General features: G+C 32.6%; 2 protein-coding genes across 2 annotated transcripts; one reads left to right on the top strand and one right to left on the bottom strand.

Moving 5' to 3' along the window:
• Positions 1 to 2,828: 2,828 nt before the first annotated feature.
• VNE69_03258 (ricin B lectin (RBL4b)) lies at positions 2,829 to 3,380 on the top strand (the record flags this gene model as incomplete). Its single annotated transcript, XM_065473120.1, has 1 exon — positions 2,829 to 3,380. One exon carries the CDS (start codon positions 2,829 to 2,831, stop codon positions 3,378 to 3,380), a length of 552 nt encoding a protein of 183 aa, XP_065329192.1.
• Positions 3,381 to 4,265: 885 nt separating this feature from the next.
• On the bottom strand, positions 4,266 to 8,048 carry VNE69_03259 (DDI1-like protein; the record flags this gene model as incomplete). The annotated part of the gene is made up of 2 exons (XM_065473121.1): positions 4,266 to 7,723; positions 8,030 to 8,048. The coding sequence occupies 2 exons, from the start codon at positions 8,046 to 8,048 to the stop codon at positions 4,266 to 4,268; spliced, it is 3,477 nt and encodes a 1,158-aa protein (XP_065329193.1).
• Between the last annotated feature and the right edge of the window lie 11,900 nt (positions 8,049 to 19,948).

Raw genomic sequence — 19,948 nt, forward strand, 5'->3', positions numbered from 1 at the left:
AACCGGTTCTAAACTAACATCTAATCTATTGTGCGAAATATTGATTAAGAGTCCAATACTAGGGTAGACGATAAAGTTTGGCATGGAAGACGCTGGGAAAAACTGCTTAGAGCGTAAGTCCACTATCTGGGAAACAGCCCGAGTTAAGAATAAAAATTGAAGAAAAGCCCAAATACCAATAGAGCTTTAAACATTAGCATTACTGCTGTTTTTAATCTATTAAGAGTAGAACAACTTAAGCGAAAATGAAATATATATGTTATTACGAGAAGCAAAATTGTAACGACAAACATTTTTACTAAAAAAATAATGGCCTTAGGATAATATCAAATAATTAATCCATGCATAAAAATATAATAGTATTATTTTATAGGACTTTATAAATATTTTAGCTCGTAGAATCAACAACAAAAATCTATACATTTAAGATACAACTATTATAAAATCTTTTCACGCTAGAAAAACATACAATAAAGTGCGGATCTCAAAATGTTCGGTCTATGAGGGCATATAATATTTTAATAGATTATAATCTACAGCGAAATTGTCGTCTGTAGTATAAAAATCGGTCAAGATTTACTACTCAAAGAAAGTAAATAAAAACGTAAACAAATTATGTTTAATGTAAGAAATACTATATATCGATTTTTAAATATAAGTAAAATTGAGCAGCGTCGATAAAAAACATTTTTGCGTATACATAGTAATTCTAAGGGTTAAAGTGGAAAAGAAAGAATACATAAAAACATAAACGATATGTTAAAAAAATTTAGAGCATCGAAAAACAACTTGACTTTTGGTAGTTTAGAAGACTTCGAATTTGTAAAAATCAACGTTGACGATTAAAAATAGGTATGTATGTTCTGGTATGTGTCTAACCTACAAAAAGACAAAAACTTTGCCCGATATCGCAAAACAAATTCTTGTGGAATCAAATAAAAGAAATTTTATATTTTCATATATTTTTTCTTATTAACAAAAGCCTAATGGTAAGTTCGAAGCTAGCCCAATGCTTCAAATCATGGATAAAATATCGGTTTCCGATATTTTCATAAACAAAATGGTAAATGCAAAAATAGTATAATAACAAATTTTCATACATTTTGCTTGACGATTTCAATTCATGATGTATCCCATAATATAACTTGTATGATCTTATGTAGCGTTATACTGTTTGACATTATAGCATACTTCATATTGTCTACAATGAAAAAAATTTAACAACCACCAGTCCACTATTTTATATATCAGGTATTTTTCGACGCACGTAAAAGGCAAAGCTGATGTTGCGTTTAGATTGGGTACAAGTTTATAGACGGTATCGAAAAAAAATAAGATTAATTTCTTTCATCCTTGGTCGCGGAAAATTACATACAAGTAACATAATGGATAATAAATCTTTTGATCATATTAATTTAGAGACATCAAACACGTTGGAAACTTATTTTTTATGCAGTTTGGTGAGCCCTTTAGGAAGGTAATGCTTGAGTTTAAATTCCAGCTACTTTAGATTTTATAACTGTTAGCTTCAAAAAAAGAAAAAATCAAATACGACAAACTTGAATAGATATTTTCTGTAATATTTTTTCGATTGAGAATGGGCGATTACTGCACCAATATCATCATATATATATATAAGAAGTTCATTCAATTTTTACCTCTTTTTTGTGGTTTTAAGCCCCTAAAAAATACACTTATGAATTTTGATGTTAAAATGATTTTAAATATAGATTTAAAAATATAATTGTGCAACTATATTACAATAAATTTTTTTTATTTTTCAATCAAAAATTAGTTTCTAAATACCGTTAGAATCGTTTTTAGGATTAATTAAACCTCTCCACAAAAAATTGCAATAACACTAAACCAATGAAGATTTGAATATAAATGCAAAAGTAGGGCTTTAGATGTCAAAAATCATCCAATTATGATTTAATTGTATTTTATCTCTACTTTAATCATTAAATGTTACTTAAAAAGTGTTTTAAAAACTCGCAATCTCATTTTAAATTCTCTCTCCCAAAATGGAAATTTAAAAAAACCTGAGCTACATATTATAAAACTCAACATTTAATCCCGTTTTCAAAATGTGCAGCATACATTGTACAATGATAAACAAATATTAATGAATTTATTGTGGAATATTAGGAGTCTACTTCGGACAGCTGCACGGAATATCTGAAGAAAGTATTTAGAGATACAATCATACAATAAAAATCTGGAATTATTCTATTATGAATGCCCTTATGAAGAACATATTGATACAGTGCATCAAACTTTATATAAACATGTAACCTTACAAATGCCATAAATTCTCAGCAATAAAAAGTTGATAAATTAAAATCATTGAAAAGCAAAATGATTCTTTATGAATAAACAAAGCACAACTGAAATTAAGATCTTTTTAAATAAGAATAAATGATGAAAAAAATGTAGATTATTTTTTTATATTTTAGATATCATATTTTACGTAAATAAAACTCTCTGGCCCCAAAATAAAGAACAAAGTATATGCTATCCTATAAGTGGTACGTTTTATAGTAATGAAGATCTCTCTCACAGTTCGTTTACAAAGATATGATTTTTAATTTATGTTCTACGTCCCCTCTACAGATTAGATATGCAATTGTAGATCTATAGGCCATAAATAATATGTTTATTGTCATTATTTAATCTCTCAACAAAACTATTTATACAACATATGACTTAATTCTTGGCGCCAATTAGAATTGAGCGTATGAAAGCTGACATTTTTGATTATAAAGTTTCAATTTTAATTTGTTAGTCTGTATATAATAAAATAAAAGCTTTTTCCAAGAAACCAAGATATGCATTTATTGTTAATACAACTATATTTAAACCGCAGTGAATCATCTAAGGTGCTCTTTACAAACACTAAGTCAAAATTGAGTTTGTGTAGTCAAGATGGTGTAAAAATTTATGGATGCACGGATAAGAATAGCATAATAAAGGCAGTAATAAGACATGAAGATAATGGTAAAATTTTTATTGAGGTACCAAAATATAAAAAGGTGTTTGATGTTGCGGGAAATGGAACAAAACTAATTTTATATAAGAAACATGGAGGAACAAATCAAGTATTTAATATTGTGTTTTTTGATTACGAAAAGTATACGATCAGAAACAACGAGAAATGCTTTGGATACGATACAGAAAAGGATATTTTTATGAAGTCGCCTTGTTCTGAAGATGGATCAATATTTAAGTTAACATTTGACTATGTTGAAAACGAGAAGCTTATATCATCGAAGAAACAGCCAGCAATCGTCGTTGAAGAATATTGGGCTCATAAATCGGAAAATAATGTTCGAGGCATACCAAAGCTTGGCAAAAGAAATTATATTCCAATGGACAAGTAAATAATTTTATTTTTCCGTCTATAGCAACATTTTATTGCCTTTCACGTAGTTATACTGCTTATGCTCGTAAGTTTATTTACAGCTAAGGTATTTATATATTTTAAAAAAATTAATAAATATGAACAAATCAACGTGAAGGCGGCAGCCATTTCAAAAAAATAAATATTATATGCGACATTATTTAGAAACATGTAGATAAAGAAGTCAAGGGCTGTCATGGCCATTATTTTACGCTTCTACGACATTTAAATTCGGAATCTTTTTGAAAATAGTCTTCAATCAAATTTCTTTTGTGCGATACAGATTTAATAGCCAATGTTTTTTCACAGCACATATTTGACATAAACCGAAGTAATATCTCCGTTTTTTAAATACATTTCTAAAATATTTGTATTGTATTTATATTTATTTATGTTTAATCTGTTTTATTGTTATTCTTCATGCTCGGTGTTTTCTAACTTTTTCGGACTATTTATATTTATTTATGAAACATAACGTTTCATGTCCGATAGTTAGAGATCACCGCCCTTGACTATTCGTTCGGAGCAGTGTTTTACTGATTAAAGTTTTAACACAGTAATACACAGATGTCATGGTTTTGAGGACATGACAATATTATAAATTCAAATATGATATTATATCTGAGATGTCCTATGGGGACATGGCCATTTTTCAGATATGCCTCTATGAGGCTTTTGTTATGTTTAATATTTTTAATGTTTTTATTACTATTATATTTATTATTTTGATTACGGTTGTTTCCTAAATTCATCATGCCCTCCTTTTCTTAAAATTTTATTTATAATTTTTTTTTAAAAACTTGGAGTGAAAATAAAATAAATAAAATAAAATTATGTTATGAAAGGACATAACATCCTGCCTCCTCTAGAACTTCAGCTGACTTAGATGTATCCAGTCGTTATATCCAATTAGTTTTACCCATCTTCCATTTATACCTACTTCTGAGACTTTATAGGGTCCGCAATACTTTGGTTCTAATTTATTAGTAGAAGGATTTTTCCTGTAGACTTCTTGTCCACATGTTACGATATCAGTGTCATGAACCTCTGTTCTGCTTGGCTGACTGTATTCCATTTCCTTTGATTCTAGATCATAAAAACTTCTTTTAAATACGACTTCCCTTGGAGAGCAGCCTATCGTCGTATTGACGTTATTATTAATTCTATGTTCAATGCTTTTAACTATACTCTTCATATTCTTTTTTTTATTCATCCTCAACATTTCGGAAATTGTCCTGTTAATTCTTTCTGACACTCCGTTACTTTGTGGATGATACGCCGGTATCAGTTGTTGTTTTATTCCTTGTTTCTGCAAATAATTTTTTACTAAATGGCTTGTATACTGAGTTCCGTTATCTGAAACTACCTTTTTTGGTTTAGTAAAATGTTCTTGCCATACTTCTAAGCATTCTATAACTTCTTGACTTCGTATTTTTTCATTAAAAAATATCTTTGTATATCTGGAAAATACATCTGTAATTGTTAGTATGAACCCTTTGGTCGAGTAGTATGTACCTTCAAACTCCTCCAAACTAAAAGGTCCATAAATGTCGGTACTGATTGTCTCAAATATTATCTCGCTGTATATTTTCACGTTGCTGTATTTTTTTTTATTCCTCTCTTTGTTGATTAAACATTTTCTGCATTCATGACATACTTCAGTTATATTTCTTTTGATGTTATGTACCCAGTAGTGTTTCTTAATATTAAGATACATAATTACTTCGCCGCAATGTTCAGAAATTTCGTGTATAAACTTTATAAACTCTTTTGCTTTATTTTCACTGATAATTATTCTCTGCTTATTGTCTTTTAATAAATCTTTTACTCCCATGCTATTATTTGCATATGTGCAATAGCTCCGTACCTTTTCGTCGTATTTCTGTTTATCTGCTTTACCTTGCGATATAATATAACACCGCGATAGGTGGTCTGCAATGTTATTTTTCATCCCATCTATACTAAATATTTCAAAATTAAATTCGTTCAATAAAACTTTCCATCTTTCTAATCTATTCGAAATTTTCTTATTCTCAAATGTACAGTTTTTACTGTCTGTCTCAATTCTAACGTAATTACCTTGTATTATTCTTCTAAAATGATCCATTGACTTAACTATCGCGAATAATTCCTTCTCTACTATCGAATAATTCACTTCCGAACTTAGAAATTTCTTTGAATAACACCCTATGAGTCCGTGGGCTTGAATTAATACGGAGCCCATTCCTGTATCGGATGCATCGCATTGTAATATAAACTTCTTATTAAAATCTGGGCTAACTAGGTTAATATTCTTTTTGATAATTTCTACAATATTATTGATTTCCATTGTATGCGACGAGCTCCATTTTATTTTCTGGGTGTCGGTTTTCTTCAATAAGTTCGTTACTTGATTGATTTTTGTACTTAAGTTTGGTACAAAGGTTCTAAACCAATTTATGATTCCTAGAAGCCTCTGTAGTTCTTTCTTTGTTTTTGGTTCTTTTAGTAGTATTTTCTCATCTAAATTCTTCAAGTTTGCGCGTATTCCGCGATTGTTTACGATACATCCTAGTATTTCTATTTCTGTCTTGCAAAACTTTGATTTATCAAAGTTGATTCGTAAGTTATGGTTATATAGTGTTTTCAGAACTTGTAGTAAAGTTTCGTCATGCGCATCTTTACTCTTCCCGTATATGACGATATCGTCGATATACACGAAAACATTATCAATTTCTTCTAATAATTCTGATATGATTCTTTGAAATAGCTTCGGACCCGATTTTATTCCAAAAGGAATTCTTTTATATTGATAGTGCTTTCCTAGTATGTAAAACCCTGTTATTACTCTGCTCTCTACATCTATTGGGGCTTGATTAAATCCGTTAGTGAGGTCTAATTGTGAAAAGTATAGGTTCCCAGATAGTAATAATAGATTGTCATGAATATTCGGAATTTGATATATTTCATCAAGTATATATTTATTCACATGTCTGTAATCTATCACCAATCTTAAATCCTTGTTTTTCTTTTCTATTACAAATGCCGGGCTGGCAAACTTAGAATTACATCTTTCTATAATTTCTTCACTTTCCAATCGTGCCAATTCTTCCTTTAATCTTCCTACGTATGCCAATGGAACTTTATAAGGATGAGCTTCATAATACTTGAGGCTTTTGTCATAAACTATTTTTTGTAAAGTGTTTGTTTTAATGCATTTAAATTTATCGTTATTAAGCTTATAGAGATCCATTGTTTTATTTAACTTTAGTTCTTTCTCTGTTGCCAAGTTGAGTTTCTCGAACAATAGATTATCTAGTTCACATTCCTTGCTCTTATCGTGAAATGATATGTTCCTATTTTTATACTCAACTAGGCCTAATTTATAGTTTAAGATAAATCCATTCCCATGCAAAAATTCCGTTCCTAATATCACCTCATCAGGTCCTTCCTGTAACACCTGTAATTTCACTAATCGACACTCCATTAAGTCGTTTACTTCCAATTTTACCAATGTTGAGTTACAACTGGTTTCTGTCTGATTATTTGCAAACTTTACGTCTACGGTCGCATCTTCTTTAATATCTAGTCCTAGGCCGGTGGCTAGCTTGCTTCCAATAAAGTTTTTTGTAGCACCAGAATCTAAGATTAACTTAGCATCTTTTCCGTTGATTTTACCAGAAAGTATTATGGTACTTATCTTTGTCATAGGTTCGGTAATTATTTTCGTCTCTTCAAGATTTCTTGATCCTTTATTGGCTGGTCGACTATTTGGATGTTGATTATAAAAGCATTCTTTGGTCTGGTGTGAGTTATTCTTATGAATGGAACACCATTTTCGAGTGTTGTAGTTATTTCTTGTATTGGTAGCATCAAAATGTTTTTTGGGTTCATCATTATCAACAATATTATTTGTAATCTTATTTTCGTAACGTTCAATTTCTTTGTTTATTACTTTGTCAAGGTTTTTTAAATATTCTAAAGCTTCCTGTAAATTATCTTGTATTCTTGCCTTTACTATCTCGAAGTTACTATTTCTTCCTAGTCCGCTGAAAAAACATTCACTCATATGTCTATTAAATTCCGTCTTGCTTATTTCGTAGTAAGCGCTGTATATGACAATTCTCTCATAAATAGCGTCGTAATACTCGGTTATCGTTCGGTAGCTGATTTGCAAAATTCGAAATGCCTCGCTCAAAATGTCACAGTTACTAGCTCCATATTTGATCTTAATTATATTCCTTCTAATGGTTACGCAATCTTTTGCAAAAATCTCATTATCTAATCGTGAATCTGGGATTAAATTCGTTAAAATTAAAACTTGTTGTTCATTTGTCCAGCATTCTGGATCGCTATTGATTCAAATTCTATGAACCAGGTTGTAATGTTCCAGTTATCTATGTTTCTAATTATTCTTATTTTCTTGTTAAATTCCGTTTCTGTTTCTGGAATTCTAATCTTTACTTGTAAAAAGTCATCCTCATTATCAGATTTCTTCTCCTTATAAATGTTTTTATTCTTCTCAATTTGAATTCAAATTGAGATGTCCTATGGGGACATGGCCATTTTTCAGATATGCCTCTATGAGGCTTTTGTTATGTTTAATATTTTTAATGTTTTTATTACTATTATATTTATTATTTTGATTACGGTTGTTTCCTAAATTCATCATGCCCTCCTTTTCTTAAAATTTTATTTATAATTTTTTTTTAAAAACTTGGAGGGAAAATAAAATAAATAAAATAAAATTATGTTATGAAAGGACATAACAATATCACATTTGGTCGGGAAAATATGTTCTCTGTTTTTTGGTCGCATTTTTGGGACCGTAAAACAGAGAAAAGCAAAAATTTACATTTTTTTTAAAAAAAGACTCATAAAACAACAGAAAATAAAATTTCATAGTTTGATACTGTCACACGACAACCTTCTTGGGGCTCTAGAAATCAGTACAAACATCTAAACTAAAACCACTCGGCCGTCAAATCTCAATAAGAGCCGTGTCAATGACGTAAACTAAATACGTCATCGTTGCCAAGCAAACGACTTAGAAAGTGTATGTTTTTATCTATAATGCCATAATATGAAAAGTTACTTAAGATAATACTTTTCCCTTCTATTCTTGACAACTTTGACATTAATTAAAATTTAAACAAAAAAGACCGAATTTCTGCCATTTGCCTTGTTATGAGAGAGCAACAAACCAATAAAGGGTGTTTTTAGCCCAGTGGTAGAAGACGATGCTTCTATTGAGCAATGGCTGGGTTCGATTCCCAGGGACACCAAAATTGTTTCTTTTTTCTATGATGCAGTTGGAACAACTCAGATGATGAAAATGTTTACGATAATCATTAAGTTGATTCAGTAGAACTTGTGTGTACCCAGCCACAAGGGGATTAGCATCTAGTGTAGAAACGCACCTCAAGGCCATAAACAGTATCACCCTTGTGATGGCTGTATGATACATAAATGTATCTAATGGTAAAGGCCTGGTCGGAGTCCATGGCTGGTGCACTCTAGATTGGGATACTTGAGCTACTAAGAGATTAGACGAAGTAGGGCAATAAAAGGTCTCGTGGACCCTATCCTAAAGAATCTGTAACACGGTGGCCGAAACTAGTGGGAGACTGGTGGTCAGCGCAGCCCAATAAAAACACCGGGCTGGTGATGTGGTCGTATAAGGAGTTGTGTGTGTGCAATACATATGATTAAAGGGACCTTTGAGTCAGTACAATGATGTCTCTCCTCGGATTATAGATAACCATGCTTTTTAAGTATATCCGCTGTGAGGTCACTCTGGACGCGATTTGAGGTATAAATGGAAAGTGTTCTCCCGGAGCCAAAGTCCAATGGATACGGCGGAGCTTGCTGCTCCGGCAAGTTGTATGGAGGGAGTTTTAGTGAGTAAGAATCTCACAGTACCAGTTGGATGAGGATCACACCCGAATCCCTCTGGTCCCTATGTAAGGTTTCTCCCTTTCTCTTACTTGCAAGAAAAAAAACAAACTAATAAACAGTTTCGTAAAAACTCATTTTAAGACACACCGAGCAGTCAGGGAGGCTGCCCGTGTCACAGATACATCCTTCGTTTTATAGACTTGGCCTATGTAAAGACTATATGAAAAAAACTAAAATTATTGCCCTTATTAGACGTTGTGGTTCTTGTGATTATGTCGTAGCAAAGTTAGAATATCTTCGGAAAAAGAAAAGGAAAGATTTGTTTATAGATGTATAAAACGAGAACGTAAGGCAAAAAAATAGTTTTTTACCCAGCAGTCAATATCATTCTTAATTATCTTTTTTGTTGTGTTTTTAATCCTTTGTAACAGCAATTATAGATTGTTTAAAGGTTAACGAGTGTGTTAAATGACAATATTTTAATATATAGCTAAAATTAAGAATATAAATTAAAAAGAAATTTTAAAAAGACTGCAAGTCGGGGAAAGAGGTGCAAGGGCGGAGAGTGAACTGTATTGTTGTGATGACTTGATTCAACAAAACAAAGGTCTTTACATTATTTGTTTACTACGCTTAACAAATACTCCATTTTTATGTATTTTGATCTTTACTGCGTTTTAGGATAGTCTTTTTAGAACTTTTTGTTGTATGTTTGTTTACAAACAAACATGTAAAACTATAAATAGCGAAACCCCCCCTTAAGATAAATTAGTAGGAAGACTGATACAAAATCTAAAAACAATGAAAACTATACTTTTAAAAATACCCTTAATCATATTAGGACGTATCTCCGCTTAAGATATGTCAATTGTGAAGAAGAGGAACTATTAGAGTTCCATCTAGAACTGACAATGTAGCAAAAGATACTGTATGGATTTAGGGTTGTTTGAGGCAGTTAATAAAAATTTATTTCTATGTCGTCATGTTCCTGATCGAAAATTAATATTCTAACAAGGAATATAGGAGATAGAGTTTTACTAGAATCAGTTCTTATTTCCAATGCCCATACTAGTTATTTAAGTGTAGCAGCAAATATAAATCTTGAATACATTAATGTTATTTATTGAATAGGTGTGGTATCCACCACAATTATTTCTTAAATTTTTCTTCCTTTTCAATTTTTAGAAAATATTTTCTATAAATAAAAAATATTCAAAGAAGGGCATACAAAATGAAAAGAACAACCAAAGAGACAGACGACCTACGTACATGACTCCACAGCGAGATTATGATAATAAACCTTTAATTAAAAACAAACCATTTATTTGTTCATTCATAGAACAACAACTTCGTTTCGGACACCTCATCCAAGGTTACGACAATTTGATATCAAATAAGAAAAAAGATCCCACGAACGAAACTACAAAGAATAAGAAATACGTAAAATTTTAGTCCCAATCCTTGGGAAAACGACTAAATATACTGTCGATATATTACAGGTAGATGATCTAGAGACTGTTGATATTTACCACTGGTTCAAAGAATTTGAATCCCTTATGAAACAGCAATCTTGGACAGAAGAAAATCTTCAGCTAATTTTAAACAATCTATTCCGAGATCCAGACGTGGATCGAGATATATTTTCTGAAGAGCTACGAAAGCATGAAAGAGGAATTAATTAAATTGAAGTATCCAAGGAGTTCCTACTCCTTGATCGCCAAGAAACTAGACAGAATCTACCAAAATAACTACAAAACTATTAAAAATATTTGCAAGAGATAGAAACTTGCCTGAAGATTTATACCACCTTAATAAAAACCACCAAAACTGAGTACGCTAGAGAATTACACGACCCCCTTTTAAATAACCTAGGACGGTTTACAAAACTCCACGGTTAATCCCTGGAGAAGGATGAAGATTTTGATACCCTTTATAATTACCTATTAAATACAAAAAGAAATTAATTAACAACTTACTAGAACAAGAGCAAAGCAATCTAAACATCTGTAATCTTCAATTAGAAAATCAAAAAAAATATTTCGCTACAAAAAGCTGGAATGAAAACGGGGAAACTAACAAGCCAGTAAAGTTTAACGCGTCAAATTCTAGCATATTACCTAAGGAGAAGCAAAACTATGTTGGTCATAGTGCCGAAAATAAGACATTTAGAAAAACTGAACGACATAATACGATGATATTGAACCCACAGAACCAATAACAGATATTTTTATAAAAGTAAAATTGATCAACAATGAAGAAATTACCGCATTAATAGACACGGCGTCCACTAGAAACATTGTTAGTGCAAATCTAGTAGAAAGACTTAAACTTGATAAACGCGAAAATCAGTAAATAAAGGTATTATTCGGGAACAGCCAAGTATTTACCTTAAATGAAACAGCAGATATGAAATTTATGACCAAGGAATGCGCGGAACCCTTCATTAGTGAATTTTACCTCATGGATAATCCAGCACATCATTTAATACTAGGAAATGTATTTTTAAGCAACAATGGATGCATAATCGACTATGAGAATTATGAAATGAGATTGAAAAAAATAAAAATACCGTTGATTCACGAAAGTCAACCACAAGAGGAAGTGTCAGATACAGACAAAATTTTCTTCGAAAAATTCGCTTGTCATCGAGAATTTGATACAGAACATGAATTTACTGACAAATTACGTAAAGAGTTGACGTATCCTAGGCGAAGATACGTCTCGATGAGGTTTGAGGTGTTTTCAAAACTATTATTTTTATTGTTAATTGAGTTTGCTTTGACCTTCTTACTCACCATGCCCATTTGGGCTTTTTTTTATTTATAGTTTTACATGTTTGTTTGTAAACAAACAAACAACAAGAAGTTTTAGAAAGACCATTCTTGAAAAATAGCATAGTGCATCATTACATGGACATGGAGTATTTGTTAAGAATAGTAAACAAACTGTCAAACTGTTTATTATAATTTTCCATCCCCTCTTTTGGAAATGTTTTTAAATAGTTTTAGTAGCCAATCAAATACTAACATTTGTCGAAAGATGATTGGCTAGTTTTTGATGGGCTACGACACCCCCTCACTCAGTTTTTGATGTATCCCTTTTTATGTGGCTTTTATTAACTCTAAATTCGCCTTTGTTGTCAAATGGCCTCACCATGTACGCGTCTTCCGATAGTATTTCTGATATTTTGTATCCAGGGAGCCATTTTGAGCTTAATTTATCTTTCCCAGGTAGATTCCTATAGATCATCACGAGTTCACCAACTTCAAGTTTTTCTTTAATGTCAATTTTCCCTTTGATTATATCTTTTTTGTACTTAATGAAGTTTTTATTTCTTTTCTCAAGCAAGTGTTGCTTGGAATATCTTTTAGGAATAATTTCAAGTTTCTTATCTACTTCCGTTTGCATCTGATGTCCATGTTTCATAATATACGGGGAGGTTCCAATGGCTCGATTAAAAGAGAGGTTGATAGCTAATGTTGCCTTTTTTAAGAAGGGGCTCCAATCTCGTTCTCCGAACAACGACATTCTTCTTAGCGCATTTCTAAGAGTTTGGTTTACTCTTTCTACTGCACCTGTTGTCTGATGGTGGTATGGGGAGCCAAATTCCCAATTTATATTATATTTTTTCTGTAACGAAGATACTTCTTGGTTGCTAAATTCCAATCCGTTATCCGTCAAAATCCTTTCTGGTATTCCGTGTTTTCTTATAATTAGCTCTTCCACAGCGCGATAAATTTCTTTAGAACTTTTGTTATTTAGTATCTTAGTCTCTATCCATTTTGTGTAATGATCAATGGCCACAAAAACATATTTCGATCCCGTACTTTCGTACATTTTACCTAGTAAATCAATTTCCCAGAGTTCGTTGGGTCTTTCTGATATGATTACCTTATTTTTTGTTTTAGTTCTTGGTCCCCTTGACATAAGACATATTGCGCATTGTGAACAAAATTTTTCTATATCTCTATGCATGTTTTTCCACGCGTAATTTTGGGAAATCATGAATTTCATGGTGTTTGTAGAACCATGGCCCGAAATATTATGGTATTCTATAAGAATTTGCTTTCTGTCCTCTACACTTAGTTCTTGTGTATTTACTTTATTTATTTCTTTTTGTTGAAAGAATCTACTGAATCCGTCTGCTATATTATCGTCTCCCTTTACGTGTTCTATTTTGAAATCGTATTCGGCAAGTTTCAATGACCATCTTAAAAGTCGGCTAGATGGGTCTTTTGTTTGCATGAGATAGATAAGAGCTTTGTGGTCAGTTCTAAGGATAAATTTTTTCCCTAATAGGTAATGGCGAAAGTGGCCTATTCCTTTTATTAGGCCCAATAATTCCTTGTCAGTTACTGAATAGTTTTTTGGCATTTATCAAGTCTTTTGCTGTATGCCGCGATCATTTTTTCTTCGCCTTTTTCGTTCTCTTGCAATAAAACAGCTCCTATTCCTGAATCCGAAGCATCCGTCATAAGTATGAAATGCTTCTGAAAATCGGGCTGCGTCCTGATTGTGCTTTTTCCCATTTCTAATTTCGTTTTATTAAATGAATCTGTTTGTTCTTCGGTTAAGTGGATCTTTTTATTGGAACTTAGTTTTTCTCCTTTTAATATATCATATAGTGGTCCTGTAAGGGATGCTATGTTTTTAATAAAGTCTCTACAGTAATTAACAGTACCTAGGAAGCTTCTTAGTTCCTTTATAGTGGTAGGTATTGGGTAGGTATTTATTTGACTAATTCTTTCAGGATCAACTTTTATATATCCGTTTCCTATGATGTTTCCTAAAATTTTAATTTCATTTTTATAGAACTTACATTTTTTTAAATTGAGTGATAACCCAGCGGCTCTAATTTTTCCTAACGCTATTTGTGAGTGTTTATCGTGGTCGTCCTTGGTTTTAGAATAAATAATGATATCATCTAAATAGGGTATTATAAATTTTCTGTTTTCACATCTAAAAATATTGTCCATCGCTCGCTGAAATGTGGCCTGAGCGTTGCAAAGTCCAAACGGCATCCTATTGTATTCATATAAACGACCCCTAAATGAAAAGGCTGTTTTTTCTTTGTCCTTTTCTTCCATGGGGAGTTGTTGAAATCCACTTGTGGCGTCTAAGATTTTAAAAAATGAAGCTTTACAACAACTATCTAAAATTTCGTCAATTCTAGGGGACATGTATGAGTCCTTGACTGTTATAGAATTTAATCCCCTATAATCTATGCACATTCTCCAAGTTTTATCGGGTTTCGGAACCATGACTATCCTACTACACCAGGGGCTTTTACTATCTCTGATTATTCCCAGCTTGAGTAATTTCTGAATTTCCTTTTCAATTATGTCCTCTTGTGCAACCGGTATCCTACCATTTCTTTGGCAAATTGTTTTTTTTGCAATTAACTTCTATGCTATGTTTACCAGCTGTACATAGATTAAATTCTCCTATTTCTGTCTTGAATAAGTCTTTAAATTCTTCCTCTATTTTTGATTTCGTTAGATCGTTACAGTAATTAACCTTTTGTTTAGCATTTGGAGATATTTCTGTAAATATCTCGGTGACTAATTTCAAATTTCTTTTTATAACCTCGGATCCTAGGATTATATACCGCGTATCTTGCATTATCAATGGAGAGAATGTAATAGTTTTATTTTTTATTGTTATGGTGCAATTTTTTAGTTGTCCAACTATTTTTAACGTGTTATTTCCCGCTCCTTTGACGATCCCCGAATATGTGTTGATATGTTTATGTAGATGTTTCGGGATGTCTGGATAACCAATGAGTGACACATCAGCACCAGTATCTAATAAAACGCTCTTCTTTTTATTAAATATATAACCCTCTATGAAAAAAGGATTGTCGTCGTTGATAACTCTGCATAATGAATAAAAAATATCATCATTTATTTTTTTGTCTAGTTCCGCTTCTTCTTCTACTATATTAAGGTTGCTAGGATGTTTTCTTCTTTCGTCCTCAATGAATTTCGTCAATTTATTGCATTCTTTAGTAGCATGGGATCCTTCTCCATGTACAATACAATACTTTTTGTTTTTATAGGAGTTTCCTGCCTGTCTCCCTCCGTTAGACGGTCCCTTGCCGTATTTTCTGTTGTTATATGGCCCCTTGCCATAGTTTTCTTTAAAAGTTGGCCCTTTGCCATAACTATACGCGTTTAATTTATTATTTCCGTAATCTTCCACCCTTGACAACATTTTATCTGGATAAGCTATCCAAGATATTTCTTCTGCCATTTGAATGAAGTTTTCCCATGTTTCGGCGGATTTTGAAGCTTGGAATAACAGTGGCTAAATCACAGATGGGGATTTATTGATGATCATTTTACACAATGCAATTAGGTATATTAAATTTCTTCCCGAGATGATAGTCGCTTGTGTTAGCATTTTGGAAAAATCTTCCCTTGTTTCTGGTATGGGGAGAGAGAGAGGAATCTGCTTAGATTAATATCATCGTCCTTGCTTGCACCAAATCTGACTTTTAACATTTTTACCAAGTCTTCGAGAGGTATAGAGTTTATCTTTCCTACTAAAATTTGGGATGCCCAAGATAATGCATTCCCTTTCATTTTGAAAATTAACGCTTTTTTTATTTCTTGCTCTGTCCATTCAGAGACTTCCCCCAACAACATGATATCTCTTATCCAAGTGCTAACGTCTTCACTTGGCCCCCCCCCGAAAAATAATTGGCATTTTTTGTAGTTGTCGCCATGTCAAACTGTTTATTATAATTTTCCATCCCCTCTTTTGGAAATGTTTTTAAATAGTTTTAGTAGCCAATCAAATACTAACATTTGTCGAAAGATGATTGGCTAGTTTTTGATGGGCTACGACACAAACAATGTGATGAGCTATGTTTTGTTTGATCAGGTCATCACATCCTGCCCACTCCTCCGGATTTGATATCATCCTCGTGAATTTCGCTTTCAAATCCTTCCAACTTATACCATTTTCCCTTTCTTCCTACTTTAGTCACTGCTACGGGTCCTATGTATTGATCGTCTAATTTTTTCGCTTTAAAATTTCTTACAAAGACTTGTTGTCCTACCTCAAATGCTGTGGCCTTGGTAGTGCTGGTTTTTAACTCAGTAGCGTTTCTACAGTTAGTGTCAAATTTAGAAATTTCCTCCTCGTAAGGATCACATGGATTGTGATTTATCGTTAAAGTAGCTGGCGGTATTTTTAGTGTGGTATTATAATTAAAATTGTGTCTTAGATGGATTGCTTCTGTTATTGATTTGATGTTTCTACCTTTGTATAATCTAAGGCATTGCGTAATAGTTTGGTTTAGTCGCTAGCATAATTCCATTGCTACTTGGATGGTATATCGGAGTTGCTATCTTGTGAATCTCTTGTTCTTTACAAAATTTTACTAGTCTCTCAGATTCATATTGTGATCCATTATCGCAAATAAAGGTCTTCGGCCTTTCATAGATACCTATCCAGTCTTTTAGACATGCAATTATGCGCTCAGCTGTAGACTTGTACGCAAAATATACTTTTAAAGTTCTCGTATATACGTCTACAATGGTAATATAGTATCATCTTTGACATATACCATTATGCATGTAGTTCTCTAGACTAAATGGTCCATAAACATAACTCGATACTTTTTCGAATGGTGAAGAGGCTACAATATTTTTATGTGATTTGGTATTTCTGGTTTTCTTTTTAGTTTTAATGCAATCGATACAATTTCCGGTCATTTCTTTAATCAATTTCTTAATACCTAAAACTTTGAATATGGGCTTAATATTGTGATGAAGAATAGTAGAGCCTACGTGTATGGATTTTCAATGCATAAATTGCAGAAAGTTTCTCGTCTGGTCGTTTTCGATAATTATTCTGTTTTTTGTGTCTTTAGCCCATTTATTGGGATCATCTTTAGTTTTCATCACGAACTGATTAAGCTCGTTTACATATTTCGTGCTATCTATGTCATCTTCGCCGTCCTCTTGACATCTCGTGCTAAGGATTTTAATGTTGATTTTTATTGTCTGATTTTTGTAATTTATTATTACATTATTTCCACTAAAAAATTCGTTACCTAATACGAATTCGACGGGGCAATTTTTTAGCAAATAGAGTTTTACAATATGGCTTGTTTTCTTGGTTCCAAGAAGTATTTCTTCGGTCACAGTTTGTGTACACTCTTCCTTCTTATCATTCCCGTATTTTATAGTTATAGGGGAATCTTCTACGATCGACAGTTTTAATTTTACAGCAACGTCACTTTTTATAAAATTTCTGGTGGCTCCCGTGTCTATTAAAAACGATGTTTTGAAATTTTTAATTGTCCCTGGTAATTCTGGTGTGTTGACGTTAGCCAAAATATGAGGTTTTAGAGTATTCTTTTTATTATTGCCCATCCTCATAAATTCGAGGATGTATTTATATTTAATTCTGAAACGTTGTTTCAGAATTATCATGTTTCAGATGTCAAGAAGACAATCTGATTGGTCCGGACTATCCGCCGTCCACACTCTCCCCTTCATCAAATAAGATATCGTCTTTTCAGTTTCGGTTACAGCAACTAAATCTTTTCGATTAATATCAAATGTTTTCCCTCCATTACAACTTCTTATTTGATAAGCACCTTTGCCTTTCTTAGTGATAATTTCGAACTCTTCATCTTCGTATGGTGATTCGAATTTTCTCTTCAATAGTGCGTGTTTCTTTAAAAGAACTGTATCTCCTATGTCTAAGTCATTGGGGTCTGCTTTATATAAGTTTCGTTCGTTAGACTTAGCCTTTTTCTTATCTTCTACTTCCATTATTCTTTCTTTAATAATATTTATTTTCTCTCTTTTCTGTCTTACATATTCAATTGGATCAACAAAATATAAATCAAAGTCTGATGGTATCTCAATTAAATTGCTTGGAACTAAAGGCTCTCTGCCGTATAGTTACATAAAGGGTGACGCATTAAAGCGTTCCACTATACCAATCCTATATTGCATTAACACATACGGGAATACTCTATCCCAGTTCTGTTCATGATCTACCATGGCTTTTGATATTTTTTCTATCATGGTCTTGTTTGTTCTCTCTGCAAGACCATTAGCTTGTGGGTGGTATGGAGATGAATGTTTAAATCTACTTCCCCATAACGATGCTACTGAGTTCACTAGTTTATTTGTGAACTCTAATCCCTGATCACTCCTGATCGTTTTGACCGTCCCATGTCTTGAGAATACGTCTTCCACTAGAAATCTTGCTATCTCTTCTGCCGATTTCTCTTTTAGAACTTTACCCTCAACCCATTTAGTAAAGTAGTCGGTTGCGAGAACAATGAATTTGTGTCCTGATTTCGACTTTGGCAGTGGACCGATGCAGTCGATCCCAATTTCCATGAATGTTCCTTCTACATTTGTTGGATATTGTTTGAACGGTCTATTCCTTTTAAATTTTAAACATGTTCCACATGTTCTCAATATATCTTTCACTCTATCTCGAGATATTCCTGATCCCGCATGATGTATCTTCAAAAAATTGTACGTGTTATTGGCACAACTTTGTCCTTTTAAGGAATGAGCTTCTAAGATTAATTTCGTAGACGCCCCATCGCCATCTTCCTTGGTTATTGATTTTAATTGGACTCTTGAAAGGCAGTCTGCTACTACATTATCTTTCCCTTTCTTATATTCAATCACAAATTCCATGTCTGCCAGGAACATCAACCATCTAGCAATCCTTCCTTGTGGATTCTTTACTTTATAAAGCCATACAAGAGATTTGTGATCTGTTCTTATGACAAATTTTTTATGTAAATAGTTTTTAAAAGTCTTCACCGCATAAATTATTGCAAGAGTTTCCTTTTCAAGTGTAGGATAGTTCCTCTCAGCAGGCATTAGATTTCTGCTACAGAATCTGATGACCACATCCTTCTGATTCTTTTTCTGTTTGAGAACACCGCCTATACAATAATCTGATGCATCTGCTTCTATTATGAACATCTCTTCCATATTTGGGAGTTCTAAAAACGCCGAATTTATTAATTCTAGTCGTAGGTCATTTACAGTTTTCTCGACTTCAATTTTTGAAAATTCTCTTTTCCTATTGATTATTTCGTTTAATATAAATGTTTTACTAGAAAAATTCTTAACATAGTTTCTGAAGTAGCCTATTCCGCCAACAAATGAGTGTAACTGTTTAATAGTTTCTATCTTTAGCTTATCTTTAAAAGGACCTAGTCTCTTTTCATCTGGGAATACCTTTCCATCCATTACTGAATGACCTAATAAATCCACCCTCTTCGTGCAGAAAACGCTTTTCTCAGTACTTATTTTAAGTCCGTTTGCTAACAAGACTTGAAGGACCTCTCTTACATCTCTGTGGTGTTCTTCATGCGTTTTACTATATATGGTAATGTCGTCCATATAAACTACGACTTTGGAATTTATTAAATTTCTGAAAACTCCATACATTAGTCTCTGGAATGTTGCCGGGGCATTAGTTAAGCCGAAAGGCATCATTCTATATTGAAACTTACCTACTGGTGACATAAAGGCTGTCAACTCTTGTGACTCTGGATCCATGGGCACTTGATGATACCCCTTTTCTAGATCTAATTGTGTGAAATATCTGGCTCCACTCAATGAATTAAGACACTCCTCAATAGTTGGAGGCTGGCAAACTTCTTTTACCGTTCGATTA

Source organism: Vairimorpha necatrix, chromosome 3 (assembly GCF_036630325.1).
Source record: "Vairimorpha necatrix chromosome 3, complete sequence".
Classification (NCBI taxonomy): Eukaryota; Fungi; Microsporidia; family Nosematidae; genus Vairimorpha; species Vairimorpha necatrix.